At 44.2% G+C, this 17841-nt stretch overlaps 1 protein-coding gene across 3 annotated transcripts in view; it reads left to right on the plus strand.

Annotated features, from left to right (window-relative positions):
- The window catches only part of ndc80 (NDC80 kinetochore complex component), a 149862-nt gene that overhangs the window by 100309 nt on the left and 31712 nt on the right, over window positions 1–17841 (plus strand). For all 3 annotated transcript variants that reach the window (XM_038776776.1, XM_038776774.1, XM_038776775.1), the window contains exons 10-11: window positions 2711–2855; window positions 15801–16006. In XM_038776776.1, the coding sequence (XP_038632704.1) occupies window positions 2711–2855; window positions 15801–16006 (351 nt within the window). The remainder of the gene's footprint in view (window positions 1–2710; window positions 2856–15800; window positions 16007–17841) is intronic.

Raw genomic sequence — 17841 nt, forward strand, 5'->3', positions numbered from 1 at the left:
GCTTTTGCCTCAGAGACCTATGCGCTCGGTCCACTTCATGTGCCTTATCTAGCACCCCTTCTGCCACCAGTCCCGCCAGCATCCTCGAGACGTACCTCATGGCACTCGCACCTTCCACTCCTTCAGGCAGGCCCACTATTCGCAGGTTCTGTCATCTCGAGGTATTCTCTTGCTCCTCAACCTTTGCCCTCAGCGTTTTACAAAGGTCTCCTGGGAGCCCCAACTCCGCCTCCAGAACCACCACGCGATCGCTGTGGTCCGAGATCACTCCTTCAATCTCCCGATTCTGTGACCCCTGCACCTCCAAACACCTCTCCATCCGCTCCAAAGTACTCTTCAGGGGTACCACAGCTTCTGCAGTGGCCTTTCCATGATCCTCGTGCATTTCTTTCCTCTGTTTATGGAATTCCTCCTTGATAAAAGTAATCAATTCCTGTATCTGGGGCCTTGCAGCTTGCCCCTCCCCCGCCTGCATGCTGGAAGAGACTATCTGTGAAGCACAAGACTGTTTCAACTTTCCAGCCAAACTCTGTTTTCTGGTGATCAGAAGACATACCATTCCAGGGGTAAACTACTCCTCTCACATTCACCTACGCCTTTTCATCAAAATTCCATGGGGATCTGGATAAAAAGAGCCCTTTTCTGTGACTTTGAACAGGAACTGTGACTAATCACCCCATGGTCACAAGCGGAAGTGCATTTGCCGCCTTAACTGCCGCCTGAATCTGCACGCTAACCTTAAGAGAATCTTGAACAAAGACTCCCAAGTCCCTTTGTGCTTCTGATTTTCGAAGCATTTCCCCATTGAGAAAATAGTCTATGCCTTCGTTCCTCCTTCCAAAGTGCATAACCTCAGTTTTCCACACTGTATTCCATCTGCTTCTTTGACCACTCTCCCAGCCTGTCCAAGTCCTTCTGCAGCCATCCCTGCTTCCTCAATACTATCTGTCCCACTGATGCTTGTCTACATAAAACCTTCTACACTTCTGGGGTCCGCATCCCTCTATTCCTATTCTATTCATGTATTTATCAAGTCTATCCAATCTCTCTTCAGCACTAAAACTTTCCACGGTAGCACAAGTGGATAGCACTGTTGCTTCACAGCACCAGGGTCCCAGGTTCAATTCTCCGCTGGGTCACTGTGAGGAATCTGCACATTCTCCGCGTGTCTGCGTGGGTTTCCTCCGGGTGCTCCGGTTTCCTCCCACAGTCCAAAGACGTGCAGGTTAGGTGGACTGGCCATGATAAATTGCCCTTAGTGACCAAAAATGGTTAGGAGGGATTTTTGGGTTACGGGGATAGGGTGGGAAGTGAGGGCTTAAGTGGGTCGGTGCAGACTCGATGGGCCGAATGGTCTCCTGCACTGTATGTTCTATGTTCAATGCTGTATCTCTAGATTTGATTGTTCAAGCAACCTGTCACGTTCTACCTTTGAACATGATATCATCCAAAAATCTGCTTGTGTCCTAACATGCACCAGTCTTTCATCAGGATGATTATTTACAAAATGTGTGCATTTCCTTACCCTCAGTGATTTGTTTTCACAAGTTAAAATAATATACTTGTGCTGAGCGTGACACTGCCCTATCACTTAATGATGATATTTGTAGATTCTCCAATTCTGACTACGCGATAGCCCTCATTTTTAATCTCTCCACTGCTGGTGAACGTGCCTTCAGCTACCAAGGTTCTAAGCTGTGGAATTCCTCCTTAATCCTCGCTGCCTTTTTTCTTCTTCTCTCTCTCTCTCTCTCTCTCTCTCTCCAACACTTGTTAAAACGTATTTCTTTGACCAAACATTTGCACATCTGCTCTACAATCTCTGTGGCTCGGTGTCAAATTTTGTTTAACAACACTACTGTTTTGTCTTGCTTTGAAAGTCTCCCACGCTGCTTCTCTCTCCCCATCCCATGGGTGTATTACAGGCTGTTTTGAAGGGGTTTTCAGAGCTGGGTTTTGATTGGGTGTTCAGAGCTTGAAGCTAATTTTTGTAGCTTTTATACTAAATGTGAAACCGTTGCTCTTGCATTGGAAACTGCAAGTTCAATATCATTACAATTATTTATGATTTAGTTCTGTACTTTGTGTGGTGATGCCCATGAGGCACAGGATACCAAGTTTCCAAAGATGATCTCAATGCACTGTATTACAAAGCACAGTACGGTGCCTTTTCCTGTCTCCTAGCCCTTAGCCTGAACATTTCTATAGAAAAACAAGTTTGGTTTTGTACATTGTCCAAGGTAGTGCACATTTGCGAGGAACTAAGCAATGCTTACATTCATTGATTTTTAAAATGTATTAATTATTGTAAACATTGCCCTGTTGTTGGATGTGAGGGTTAAGCGGCACGGTAGGACAGTGGTTAGCACTGTTGCTTCACCGCTCCAGGGTCCCAGGTTCGATTCCTGGCTTGGGTCACTGTCTGCGTGGAGTCTTGAAGTTCTCATTTGTCTCTGCGTGGGTTTCCTCTAAGTGCTCCAGTTTCCTCCCACAAATCCTGAAAGAAGTGCTGATACGTGAATTGGACATTCTGAATTCTCCCTCTGTGTACCCGAACAGGTGCCGGAGTGTGGCAACTAGGGGCTTTTCACTATAACTGCATTGCAGTTTTAATGTAAGCCTACTTGTGACAATAATAAAGATTATTATTATTAAGCCAAGTGAAGAAAGTGCATAAAGGAGGAATTTCTTCATTAACTTTTGATTTCAGGACCGGGTTCAGGCACTGGAGAAAACCAGAGCAAGTTTGCAAAAGGACCAACAGAAATATAAGAAATACCTTGAAGAAATGGAGCAGCACAAAACTCTTCTAGAGCAGAGAGCCAAAGGGATCAAAGAGGAAATTGAGTCTGCAGGTATTGATCTCGATAGTTCAAATTAGAATTTTGGAAAGGAAGGAACTGTTGAACATTGATTGTAAAATGTTGCATCTCCACTGCAGAATAATTAGTGACAAATTTGCAACTTTGTCCAATAACTGTGTATCAGAATTTTAAACTATTCTTACTGAGGCAATTGCAAAATAGCTCTGTCTCCTTTTTCCTTTTTGCATTGGTCATATTTCAGAACCATTAAAGCAGATGAGTCAGCCATTAGGTTCGTCGAGTCCATGTCTGCTCTCTGTAGAACAACCAAATTAGTCCCACTCACCTTGAACACCATAGCTTGAAGTTTATTTCATTTAAGTGCCCATCCAATTTCCTTCGAAAAACATTTGATTCTGCATCCAGGAGCCTTATAGAGAGTGTGTTTCAGGTTGTTACCACTCATTTCATAAAAAACAAGTTCTTCCTCACATCCCACCTCTCCATCTTTTGCCTAAGCCTGTGTCCCCTAGTCCTTATGCCATTAGCTAACAGGAGCAGCGTCCCTTTTCACAGTAACTTCATTGCAGTGTTAATGTAAGCTTGCTTGTGACATTAATAAAGATTATTATTGTCTACATTAGGCAAACCTGTCATAATCTTTCGTACGCATCAAACAAATCTCCCCTGAACTCCTTTTCTATAGAACAGTACAGCACAGAACAGGCCCTTCGGCCCTCGATGTTGTGCCGAGCAATGATCACCCTACTCAAACCCACATATCCACCCTATACCAGTAACCCAACAACACCCCCCCCCCTTAACCTTTTAAGGACACTACGGGCAATTTAGCATGGCCAATCCACCTAACCCGCACATCTTTGGACTGGGAGGAAACCGGAGCACCCGGAGGAAACCCACGCACACTTGGGGAGGACGTGCAGACTCCGCACAGACAGTGACCCAGCCGGGAACCGAACCTGGAGCTGTGAAGCATTTATGCTAACCACCATGCTACCGTGCTGTTCAAAGAATAACCCCAGCTCCTACAACCTAAAAATACTAACGAATATGACATCCTTCAAAAAGAAAGGGAGGTGGAAAATAAGAAACTATAGACCAGTTAACATCTAAAATCCATTAACAAAATAATAGGACATTTGGAAAGTCAAAATGCAATCCATCAGAGTCGGCATGGGTTTATGAAGGGTAAATCGCGTTTGACTGATTTGCTCAAGTTCTTCGAAGATGTAACAAGCAAAATGAATAATAGGGATCCTGTAGATGTAGTAAACCTGGATTTCCAGAAGGCACTTGATAAAGTACCATACAAAAGGTAATACACACATCACATGGGGTTAGGGGTAATTAATTAACTTGGATAGAGGACTGGCTGATCAACAGAAAGCAGAGAGTGGGGATGGGTCTTTGTCTGGTTGGCAAGATGTAACTCGTGGGGTACCAGTGTTCAGTCCTCAGGCTCCAACTATTTACAATTTATATTAATGTCTGGGAGGTAGGGATATAATGTTCTGCAGCCAAATTTGCAGATGACATTAAAATAGGTGGGATAGTAAGTTGTAATAAAGAAATAAATTTATAAATGGATAGGTTAGGTGAGTGAACTAAAATTTGGCAAATTGAGTTTAACGTGGGTATGTGTTAGGTTATCCATTTTTGTAGGAAAAATAGGAAGGCAACTTACCATCTGAGTGGAGAGAAACTTTAAAGTGCTTTGGTGCAGAGGGATCTGGGTGGCCTCGTGCGTGAATCACTAAACTAGCAGACAGGTAATAAGGAAAGCAAGTGGAATTTTGGCATTTATTGCGAAATAGATAATAGGGATGTAGTTGCATTGGAGTTGCATTCAGAGGAGGTTCACTCGATTGATTCTAGAGACAAGGGGTTTTTCTTGTGAAGAGAGGTAGCAGTTTAGGCCTAGACCAGGAGTTCTCAACCTTTTTTAACCCATGGACCCCTTTTCCTCTTAATGTTTTTTTGTGGATCCCCATAGCCATTCCACAGAAAAAAAAGCTTCCTATATGTGTGGTAAACTAATCCTAAAGTCCATCTACCTTACCGTGAGGGTTGGAAACGGATTAGCGGTATTTTCGTACGTTGCCAAACTTATTCTAATATGAAAAGTAATGAAAAAAACTTTTTACTGACTAAATTGAATTAAATTACTCTAAAAATAACCAATTCATAGAACATAGAACAGTACAGCACAGAACAGGCCCTTCGGCCCTCGATGTTGTGCCAAGCAATGATCACCCTACTCAAACCCACGTATCCACCCTATACCCGTAACCCAACAACCCCCCACACCCTTAACCTTACTTTTAAGGACACTACGGGCAATTTAGCATGGCCAATCCACCTAACCTGCACATCTTTGGACTGTGGGAGGAAACCGGAGCACCCGGAGGAAACCCACGCACACACGGGGAGGACGTGCAGACTCCACACAGACAGTGACCCAGCCGGGAACCGAACCTGGGACCCTGGAGCTGTGAAGCATTTATGCTAACCACCATGCTACCCTGCTGCCCGAATTCATATCAAATATACACAGTTTCTAGTGATTACTGTGTTAAAGAGAGAGAGAGAGAAAGGTGAATTATTCATCATGAAAACAAACATTTTTCTTCTTCTACTTGATTCTCAGTAATAACAATTGTTCTGAAGTAGAATTGCTCTATGGACCACTAAAATATCACCGTGGACCCCCAATTCGGTATTTTTTTTGTGTGGACCCCCAGTAATGATACATGGACCCCCAGGGTCCATGTGGCCCCCGGTTGAGATCCACTGGCCTAGACCCTCTCGAGTTTAGAAGAATGATAGGAGATCTAATTGAGATATACAAGATGCTAAAGGGGATTGACAAAGTGGATGTTTCCTCTTTTGCAGCAATCTATTTTAAGATCGGGGTAGCAGACTTAAAACAGATGAGAAGAAATTACTTCACGGTAGCATGGTGGTTAGCATCAATGCTTCACAGCTCCAGGGTCCCAGGTTCGATTCCCGGCTGGGTCACTGTCTGTGCGGAGTCTGCACGTCCTCCCGTGTGCGTGTGGGTTTCCTCCGGGTGCTCCGGTTTCCTCCCACAGTCCAAAGATGTGCGGGTTAGGTGGATTGGCCATGCTAAATTGCCCGTAGTGTGAGGTTAATGGGGGGATTGTTGGGTTACGGGTATACCGGTTACGTGGGTTAAGTAGGGTGATCATTGCTCGGCACAACATCGAGGGCCGAAGGGCCTGTTCTGTGCTGTACTGTTCTATGTTCTATGTTCTCTTAATGGGTTGTGAATCTGTGGCATTCATTACCCCAGACTGCGGTGGATGCTGGGACATTAAATAAATTTGAGAAGGAGATTGATCGATTTTTAATTAGTAATGGGATGAAGGGTTATGGCGAGCAGGCAGAAAAGTGGAGTTGGGCAGCACGGTGGCGCAGTGGGTTAGCCCTGCTACCTCACGACGCTGAGGTCCCAGGTTCGATCCCGGCTCTGGGACACTGTCAGTGTGGAGTTTGCACATTCTCCCCGTGTTTGCGTGGGTTTCGACCCCACAACCCAAAGATGTGTGGGCTAGGTGGATTGGCCATGCTAAATTGCCCCTTAATTGGAAAAATGAATTGGGTACTCTAAATTTATTTTTTTTTAAAAAGAAAAGTGGAGTTGAGGCCGAGATGAGATCAGTCTTGATCATTTTTTAAATTATTTAAATGGTAAAAAATTGCCGCATGCTACTGTGCAGAGGGACATGGGTGTCCTTGTGCGTGAATTGCAAAAGGTTGGTTTGCAGGCGCAGCAGGTAATTAAGAAGGCAAATGGAATTTTGTCTTTCATTACTAGAGGGATGGAATTTAAAAACAGGGAGGTTATGTTGAGGCTGCGTAGGGTGCTGGTGCGACCACACCTGGAGTACTGTACAGCTTTGGTCTCCTTGAGAAAGGACGTAGTGGCACTGGAGGGGGTGCAGAGGATACTCTAGGTTGATTCCAGAATTGAGAGGATTGGCTTATGAGGAGAGACTGAGTAGACTGGCACTATACTGCATGGAATTTAGAAGAATGAGGAGGGATCTTATAGAAACATATAAAATTCTGAATGGAATAGATAAGATAGAAGCATGGTGGTTGTTTCAATTGGCGGGTGAAACTGGAACTAGGGGACATAGCCGTAAAATAATGGAGAGCAGCTTTAGGACTGAGTTGAGAAGGAACTTCTTCACCCGGAGGGTTGTGAATCTGTGGAATTCCCTGCACAGTGAAGCAGTTGAGGCTACCTTGTTAAATGTTTTTCAGGCAAAGATGGATTTTTGAACAGAAAAGGCAAGCAGATGGTAAGTAGAGCTGAGTCCACAAAAAGATCTGCCAGGCTCGAAGGGCCAGATGGTCTACTCCTGCTCCTAGTTCTTATGTTCTTGTGTATTGAATGGCGGAACAGGCTCGAGGGGCTTTATTGACTACTGCTCCTAGTTCTTATGGAGTGTAGTGGGCAAAATTGGACAATACTCTTGTGAACCTGATACAGGGAAGCATAACTTCCCTACATTGTACTTGAAACCTCCTATTTATGAAGCCCAAGATCCCATATGTGTTGTAAACTGCTCTCTCAAGACATTGTCACTTTCAATGACCTATACAAGTGAACCCTCAAGTCCCTCTGACTCATACACTTCTTAGCACTGTGAAATTTAGTCTGTATTGCCTCTCCCTTTTCTTCTGTCAAAGTACATCATTTCACATTTTGCTGTATTAAATTCCACGCCACTTGTCTGTCATTCTGCTCCATTGGATTAGCATCATCCTCAAAGTTTGGAATCATTGCCAAATTATGAAAATTTACTCTGAATTCCAATATCCAAGTTGTTTATGTAAACAGCTAATGATTTTTTTTTTTCTGCCTTTAAGCCAATTTCATCAAAAAAACAGCACAGGAACAGGCCCTTTGGCCCACCAAGCCTGTGCCGATCCAGATTCCTTATTTAGACATACTACTTATTGCCCAAACGACCTGTGTCCCTCCATTCCCCACCTGTTCAGGTGTCAAGATGCATCTTAAATGTTGCTATTGTGCCTGCCTCCACCACCTCCACTGGTAAGACATACCAGGCACCCACCACCCTCTACATGAAAAAGTTTCCCCGCACATCACCGCTAAACTTTCCCACTGTCACCTTGAACCTGAATCCCTTGTAATTGAGGCTTCCACCCTGGGGAAAAAAGCTTCTGACTATTCACCCTGTTTATACCTCTCAATTTTGTAGACCTCAATTAGGTCACCCTTGGCCTTCGTCTTTCCAACGAAAACAACCCAAGTTTATTCACTCTCTTCGTAGCTAACCCTTCCAGTCCAGGCAACATCCTAGTAAATCTTCTTTGCACTCTCCAAACCGTCCACGTCCTTCTGGTAGTGTAGCGACCCGAACTGCACGCAATATTCCAAATTTGGCCTAACTAATGTTTTATACAACTGTAACATGATCTGCCAACTCTTGTACTCAATGCCCTGGCCGATGAAGGCAAGCATGCTGTATGCCTTCTTGACCACCTTATCGACTTGCATTGCCACTTCCATGGAACTATGGACCTGAACGTCCAGATCCCTCTGATGTCAATGTTCCTGAGGTTTATCATAGAATTTACAGTGCAGAAGGAGGCCCATCGGGTCTGCACCGGCTCTTGGAAAGAGCACCCTACTCAAGCCCACACCTCCACCCTATCACTGTAACCCAGTAACCCCAATTAACCTATTTGGACAGTAACGACAATTTTATCAAGGCCAATCTGCCTAACCCACACATCTTTGGACTGTGGGAGGAAACCGGAGCAGCTGGAGAAAACCCACGCAGACACTGGGAGAACGTGCCGACTCCGCACAGTCAGTGACCCAAGCCGGGAATCAAACCTGGACTCTGGAGCTGTGAATAAACTGTGCTAACCACTGTGCTACCCAAGGGTTCTGGGTCCTTGGTTCAGCTTTTTGCAGCGTCAGCCTGGATAAGCGTACAGCCCGTTTTTTTGAAAAAAGGTGAGAAATGGGTTGACGATTCAGTTCTGGGCCTCCCGTAAAGGAGGTGCTGGTTAATGGGTGAACCTGGATGTCCCATAAATGAGCCTACGTCCATTAATGAGCTTCTATCAGAGTGAGAGAGCCTTTCGAGCTATTGATCTGGAGTGGTTCAAGCAGCTCTATTAATTTCTCATCATCTGGGTTCTCACGAGGTGCAGCTGGTATATTGACAATTGTTTGCATTGTGAGCACTATTTCAGAGTAATTTTACAGTTCCATGTCTGATGCTTTTCAAATGATGGTTGTGGGGGTCGCGCACCTGGAACATCATATCAGCCTGTTCCCTGACATTTTTGTAAAGCTTGAGTTTTCCATTCCAATGGTGTTGAATGTTAAGCTTTCTGAAAGCTGAGCTCTCTTGTACATTGGACAATTTGCCATTCAATATTCAAGCCTTGCCACTTCGATTCATAGACTTTACAGTGCAGCAGGAGGCCATTCGGCCCATCAGTTCTGCACAGGCTCTTGGAAAGAGCACACCACTTAAGCCCACACCTCCACCCTATCCCCGTAAACCAGTAACCTCACCGGGATCTTACTCGATTGGAGGGACTCTGAATCCCGGTGTTTCTCAGACTCGAGAAAATTAAGTTTGTCTTGAGTGGATCGCTGCAGGGGTTTGCCCATAGGTTGCAGCTGTTCATCGTCTTCTTGGAGAAAGATTAAGCTATCGGGGTGTGGGAGAGGAGGAGGTATGGGGTCGAGTAACGGCAGCAAATCTAGTGTGGCTGAGGAAGGTGGTCCTGTTTGTGTAAGCCATTTTGGCTGGGGTTTGTTCGGGGGGGGGGGGGGGGGGGGGGGGGGGGTTGTATTGTGTTCTTGTTGAGACCTGATGTTTAAAATTGTAAATGCCTTAATAAAATATTTTCTTCAAAAAACAATGATAGAACATAAGAACTAGGAGCAGGAGTAGGCCACTGGCCCCTCGAGCCTGCTCCGCCATGCAATGGGATCATGGCTGATCTTTTTTGGACTCAGCTCCACTTTCCGGCCCGAACACCATAACCCTTAATCCCTTTATTCTTCAAAATACTATCTATCTTTATCTTAAAAACATTTAATGAAGGAGCCTCAATTGCTTCCCTGGGCAATGAATTCCATAGATTCACAATCCTTTGGGTGAAGAAGTTCCTCCTAAACTCAGTCCTAAATCTGCTTCCCCTTATTTTGAGGCTATGCCCCCTAGTTCTGCTTTCACCCGCCAGTGGAAACAACCTGCCCGCATCTATCCTATCTACTCCCTTTTATATGTTTCTATAAGATCCACCCTCATCCTTCTAAATTCCAATGAGTACAGTCCCGCTCTACTCAACCTCTCCTCGTAATCCAACCTCTTCAGCTCTGGGATTAACCTAGTGAATCTCCTCTGCACACCCTCCAGTGCCAGTACGTCCTTTCTCCAGTAAGGAGACCAAAACTGAACACAATACTCCAGGTGTGGCCTCACTAACACCTTATAAAATTGCAGCATAACCTCCCTCGTCTTAAATTCCATCCTTCTAGCGATGAAGGACAAAATTCCATTTGCCTTCTTAATCACCTGTTGCACCTGTAAACCAACTTTTTGCGCCTCATGCACTAGCACACCCAGGTCTCTGCACAGCGGCATGTTTTAATATTTTATCATTTAAATAATAATCCCTTTTGCTATTATTCCTACCAAAATGGATAACCTCACATTTGTCAACATTATATTCCATCTGCCAGACCCTAGCCCATTCACTTAACCTATCCAAATCCCTCTGCAGACTTCCGGTATTCTCTGCACTTTTTGCTTTACCACTCATCTTAGTGTCATCTGCAAACTTGGACACATTGCCCTTGGTCCCAAACTCCAAATCATCTATGTAAATTGTGAACAATTGTGGGCCCAACACTGAACCCTGAGGGACATCACTAGCTACTGATTGCCAACCAGAGAAACACCCATTAATCCCCACTCTTTGCTTTATATTAATTAACCAATCCTCTATCCATGCTACTACTTTACCCGTAATGCCATTCATCTTTATCTTATGCAGCAATCTTTTGTGTGGCATCTTGTCAATAGCTTTTTGGAAATCCAGATATACCACATCCATTGGCTCCCTGTTATCTACTGCACTGGTAAAGTCCTCAAAAAATTCCACTAAATTAGTTAGGCATGACCTGCCCTTTATGAGCCCATGCTGCGTCTGCCCAATGGGAAAATTTCCATCCAGATGCCTCGCTATTTATTCCTTGATGATGGATTCCAGCATCTTCCCTGCTACTGATGTTAAGCTAACTGGCCAATAATTACCCACTTTCTGCCTACCTCCTTTTTTTAAACAGAGGTGTCACGTTTGCTAATTTCCAATCCGCTGGGACCACACCAGAGTCTAGTGAATTTTGGTAAATTATCACTGCATTTGCAATTTCCCTAGCCATCTCTTTTAGCACTCTGGGATGCATTCCATCAGGGCCAGAAGACTTGCCTATCTTTAGTTCCATTGGCTTGCCCATCACAACTTCCTTAATAAGCATTTCAAGGTCCTCACCTGTCATAGCCTCGTTTCCATCAGTCACTGGCATGTTATTTGTGTCTTCCACTGTGAAGACCGACCCAAAAAACCTGTTCAGTTCCTCAGCTATTTCCTCATCTCCCATTATTAAATCTCCATTCTCATCCCCGTAAGAACCGATATTTATCTCATCCACTCTTTATTGTTTTATATGTTTGTAGAAACTTTTACTATCTGTTCTTATATTCTGAGCAAGTTTACTCTCATAATCTATCTTACTCTTCTTTAGTAGCTTTCTGTTGCCCCCTAAAGATTTCCCAGTCCTCTAGTCTCCCACTAATCTTTGACACTTTGTATGCTTTTTCCTTCAATTTGATACTCTTCCCTTATTTCCTTAGATATCCACGGTCGATTTTCCCTCTTTCTACTGTCCTTCCTTTTTGTTGGTATAAACCTTTGCTGAGCACTGTGAAAAAGCGCTTGGAAGGTTCTCCTTTCCTCAACTGTTTCACCATAAAGTCTTTGCTCCCAGTCTACCGTAACTAGTTCTTCTCTCATCCCATTGTTATCTCCTTTGTTTAAGCACTAAACACTAGTGTTTGATTTTACCTTCTCACCCTCCATCTGTATTTTAAATTCCACCATATTATGATCACTCCTTCCGAAAGGACCCCTAACTAAGATCAGTAATTAATCCTGTCTCATTACACAGGACCAGATCTAGGACCGCTTGTTTCCTCGTAGGTTCCATTACATACTGTTCTAGGAAACTATTGCGGATACATTCTATACTCCTCCTCAAGGCTGCCTTGACCGACCTGGTTAAACCAATTAACATGTAGATTAAAATCCTCCATGATAACTGCTGTACCATATCTACATTGGGGCAGCACGGTAGCATGGTGGTTAGCATAAATGCTTCACAGCTCCAGGGTCCCAGGTTCAGTTCCCGGCTGGGTCACTGTCTGTGCGGAGTCTGCACGTCCTCCCCGTGTGTGCGTGGATTTTCTCCGGGTGCTCCGGTTTCCTCCCACAGTCCAAAGATGTGCGGGTTAGGTGGATTGGCCATGCTAAATTGACCGTAGTGTCCTAAAAAGTAAGGTTGGGGGGGGGTGGTTGTTGGGTTACGGGTATAGGGTGGATACGTGGGTTTGAGTAGGGTGATCATTGCTCGGCACAACATCGAGGGCCGAAGGGCCTGTTCTGTGCTGTACTGTTCTATGTACATGCATCAGTTATTTATTTGTTTATTGCCTGCCCCACCATAATGTTACTGTTCGGTGGCCTATAGACTACTCCTATCAGTGACTTTTTCGCCTTGCTATTCCTGATTTCCACTCAAATGGATTCAACCTTATCCTCCATAGTACCAATGTCATCCCTTACTGTTGCCTGGATGTCATCCTTAAATAACAGAGCTACACCACCTCCTTTACCGTCCACTCTGTCCTTCCGAATAGTTTGATACCCGTGGATATTTAACTCCCAGTCGTGACCATCCTTTAACCATATTTCAGTAATGGCCACTAAATCATAGTAGTTCACGATGATTTGCGCCATCAACTCATTTACCTTATTCCGAATACTACGAGCATTCAGGTAAAGTACACTTGTGTTGGCTTTTATACCTGTGTTTTGAATCTTAGCACCTTGATCAGTAAACTCTCCTAAGTTATTTTTCTTCTTCACATTTCTCCTAATTTTCCTTGTTGTTGAACCCATACCTTCATGTAACAACCTGCCGCACCGCTTTCCATTTATGTTTTTACTTCCTGTTTTATTCCTTTTAGTATTACTGGGCCTATTCACTAAGCGCCCCTCAGTCACTGTACCTTGTACTGTCGCCCTTTTTGATTTTTGACTGTGGCTTCTTTGCTTTCCACTTTCTCCTTTACTGCCTTTTGTTTCTGCCCTTGTTTTACTACCTTCCGATTTCCTGCATCGTTTCCCATCCCCCTGCCACATTAGTTTAAACCCTCCCCAACCGCTCTAGCAAATAGGAAATCAGTTCCAGTCCTGTCCAGGTGTAACCCATCCAGTTTGTACAAGTCACACCTCCCCCAGAACCGGTCCCAATGCCCCAGGAATCTGAAACCCTCCCCCTGACACCATCCCTTCAGCCACATATTCATCCTATATATCCTGTCATTTCTACTCTGACTAGCACGTGGCACCGGTAGTAATCTTGAGATCACAACCTTTGAGGTCCGATTTCTTAACTTCCTTCCTAGCTCCACTGGCTGTTCACCCTCCCCCTCCAGAATGTCCTGTACCCGCTCCGAGGCATCCTTGACCCGAGCACCAGGGAGGCAACATACCATCCTGGAGTCTCGTTTGCGGCCACAGAAATGCCTGTCTATTCACCTTACAGTTGATTCCCATATAAATATTGCACTGTCACACTTATCACCCCTCCCCTCTGCAGCAGAACCAACCGTGGTGCCACAAGTTTGGCTGTTGCTGTTTTCCCCTGAGGCCATTTCCCTCAACAGTATCCAAAGTGGTTCATCTGTTCTGCAGGGGAATGGCCACAGGAGACTCCTGCACTACCTGCCTCGCTCTCTTGCTCTGTCTGGTGGTCACCCATTCCCTTCCTGCCTATGGAGCCTGAGCCTGCGGTGTGACCACCTTTCCATACCTACTATCCACAATGCTCTCCGACTCGCGGATGCTCCACAGTGTCTCCAGCTGCCGCTCTAGCTCTGAAACTTGAGCTTCCAGGAGCTGTAACTGGAGACACCTCCGGCGCACATGCTGACCATGGGGACTGGAATTGTCCCCAGCCTGCCACATGGAGCAAGAGGAGCACACCACTCCTTGGAGCTGTCCTGCCATGAATTTTTCCTTTAAATTAAACCTTTAAAATTAAACTTGAGAAAGATGTTTTTGTGTCAGCTTAAATCCATTGCCCGTTTACTATTTAATTAGCTTTATCCCAGACTATTTATCTTGCTTGATCTTACAATAAATTAAATAGTTATTTAATTAAAACTGTTATTTAAATCTCTAAATCAACTTAAAAATAGTAATTTAAATCAACCCAAAATAGAAAGGAAACGAACAGAAAAACAAAGGATTTTACCCACTCATCTAATAATTCCATCCCTTTGAAGGAGTTGCATTCCACTACAGATCATAAAACATGATTCCCTGTCACACATGCGTTTTCGGATTTCTTTTGTCTTTGGCTACTCCCGGTCCTTCATTTTCACAGAATTGTCACGACGCAGAAGGGGCCCATTTGTTGTAGGTCAGGTGAACTCCATGATATACTTTGGGGTTCTCTAAACTCTGGCCCGTATTATGACTTAGTGCCATTCCTCTGCCTTATCTCCAGACCCTTGCATATTGCTTCTATTCAAATATTGGGTAATGTCTGTGTGGCGTTACCAACCCCTGGGGAGCACCCCTCGAACCCTTCCAGCAGCAGGAGAAATGTCCACTCTCTGCGTTCTATTATTCAGCTAATTTTGTACCCAAGTTGCTGCTGTCCTTTTTATTTCATGAGCTATAACATTTCTCACAAGATTGTTGAGCCACAGGAATAAAGTAGAAACTCCACACGGGCAGTGAACCAGGGCCATGATCGAACCTGAGAACTCGGTGCCGTGGGGCAGCAGTGCTAACCACTGCGCCACCCAGCAAGTTAGTTAAAGATGATCTCCCCTTTAGAAATCAATGCTGGCTGTTCCTAATCAGCCCACATTTTTCCATGTGACTACTAATTCTATCCCGAATAATTGTTCCTCGAAGCTTGTCCGCACTGATGCTAAACTGATTGGCCTGTAATTCCTGGCCTTATCTGTACAACCGTTTTTGAGCAAGGGTATAATGTTTGCAATTCTCCAGTTCTCTGGCAGCACCCTGAGTCGACGGAAGATTATGGCCAGCACTCCTGAAATTTGCATTCTCACTTCCTTCTGTATTCTTGTATGCATCTCATCCAGTTCCGGTGCCTTTTTGTACTGACACTATTCAACACTACCCCTTTAGCAATTTTGAATCTTTCTAATGACAAGAGTTTCCTCGTCTTTCACTATGTCCTGGGTAACATCTATTATCTTGGTAAAGGCAAATACAAAGTATTCATTGAATACCTCAGCCATGCTTCGAGCCTCCATGTGTATCCATAATCCATTTGAGTGTGTCTTAATAAAGTGTGATTCCTATTGAATAATGCTGGCTGCTTTTTACTAAATTATTTTGCAGATTAATCAATTCTATGGAATACAAATCAGATTAATGCATATGACTTATTTCATGTAAAGCAATGATAGAATTACTGACAAGTCTGCAGTGCAGTCGTATTATTATTTGTGCCAAGTGTAATGTCAACTGTTGGACAAAGGGATTGCTTATTTATTTCCCTTCAAAACCTTAATATAAGGGTGAATGTTGAATCATGTATATGTTGTGTTCCTTTTTCTTAAGAATTGGAATTAGATGCAGTTAAAGAGGAGAACAACAAATTACAGCAGATATATGATGTACAGGAAGTCTCAGCTGTTGATGTTAAGAAAATCAATCATGAGAAAAATGAACTGCAGCAGGCAATAATTTTCCTGAACAAAAACCTTGAAGATGCAGAAAAGAGGATGTGGAATGAAGAGATAAAAGTGACAAAGGCCAAGGAAATGGTATGGGGTGCTCTGTAATGAGATGATGAATTGTTTAATTTAATTTTAAGTTAAACTTGCAGCTGATAAATAAGGAGCACAGGATTCTATAGTTTGCCTAGACTAAACTTCTAGGAACAGGGGCAGCATGGTGGTTAGCATAAATGCTTCACAGCTCCAGGGTCCCAGGTTCTGTTCCCGACTGGGTCACTGTCTGTGCGGAGTCTGCACGTCCTCCCCGTGTGTGCGTGGGTTTCCTCCGGGTGCTCCGGTTTCCTCCCACAGTCCAAAGATGTGCGGGTTAGGTGGATTGGCCATGCTAAATTGCCCGTAGTGTCCTAAAAAGTAAGGTTAAGGGGGGGTTGTTTGGGTTACGGGTATAGGGTGGATACGTGGGTTTGAGTAGGGTGATCATTGCTCGGCACAACATCGAGGGCTGAAGGGCCTGTTCTGTGCTGTACTGTTCTATGTTCTAGGAGTAGGCCATTTAGACCCTTAAAGCCTTTTCCACCATTCAGTGACATCATAGTTGATCGGTAACCTAACTCCATCCACACACCTGGCAGCTCACCATCACCTTCTCAAGGGCAACTGGGAACAGGCAATAAATGCTGGCCGAGCCAGTGATGCCCAAATCATGCAAAATAATTTTTAAAAACTTGTCCTTTATCACCTTTGATATCGGTAATCTTCTCAATCCGAATTGGAACTCACTATTGATCCAACATCAGCTTCTAGCACTCATTGTGTGATGTGTTTCCTAATTTCGCTTCTGGAAGATCTAGCTCTATAATGTTGACTGTCCCCAATCCTAGACAACCCAACCAACAGAAATATATCTTTCTACCTTTTGGACTTCTCTCCATCTGTCTTAAAATGGTTAATCAAATTGCCTGTTAACTTTCTAAATTCAAGGAATTGCATCCATAGAATATGTAATTTCTTCTTGTAATTTAATCATTGGAGTCCAGGTTTCATTCTGATAAATGCTATCACCAAAGCCAGTGTAAACTCTCAGAACTGAATACTTCAGATGTGGGTTTAACTAAGGCTTTGTATTCCTTCAGTATAATTTCTACCGCTATGTTTTCCAGTCTTCTAGATCTAAAGGCCAGCTTACATAGAACGATACAGCGCAGTACAGGCCCTTCGGCCCTCGATGTTGCACCGACATGGAAAAAACTAAAGGCCATCTAACCTACACTATGCCCTTATCATCCATATGCTTATCCAATAAACTTTTAAATGCCCTCAATGTTGGCGAGTTCACTACTGTTGCAGGTAGGGCATTCCACGGCCTCACCACTCTTTGCGTAAAAAAAGCTTCCACGTCCTTCCTATAATGAGGCGACCAGAACTGTACGCAATACTCCAAATGCGGCCGTACCAGAGTTTTGTACAGCTGCAACATGACCTCATGGCTCCGGAACTCAATTCCTATACCAATAAAGGCAAACACACCATAGACCTTCTTCACAACCCTATCAACCTGGGTGGCAACTTTCAGGGATCTATGTACATGGACACCGAGATCCCTCTGCTCATCCACACTACCAAGAATTTTACCATTAGCCAAATATTCCGCATTCCTGTTATTCTTTCCAAAGTGAATCACCTCACACTTCTCCACATTAAACTCCATTTGCCATCTCTCAGCCCGGCTCTGCAGCTTATCTATGTCCCTCTGTAACCTGCAACATCCTTCCACACTGTCTACAACTCCACCGACTTTAGTGTCGTCTGCAAATTTACTCACCCATCCTTCTGCGCCCTCCTCTAGGTCATTTATAAAAATGACAAACAGCAACGGCCCCAGAACAGATCCTTGTGGTACGCCACTCGTAACTGAACTCCAT

This window comes from Scyliorhinus canicula, chromosome 18 (assembly GCF_902713615.1).
Source record: "Scyliorhinus canicula chromosome 18, sScyCan1.1, whole genome shotgun sequence".
NCBI classification, from domain to species: Eukaryota; Metazoa; Chordata; class Chondrichthyes; order Carcharhiniformes; family Scyliorhinidae; genus Scyliorhinus; species Scyliorhinus canicula.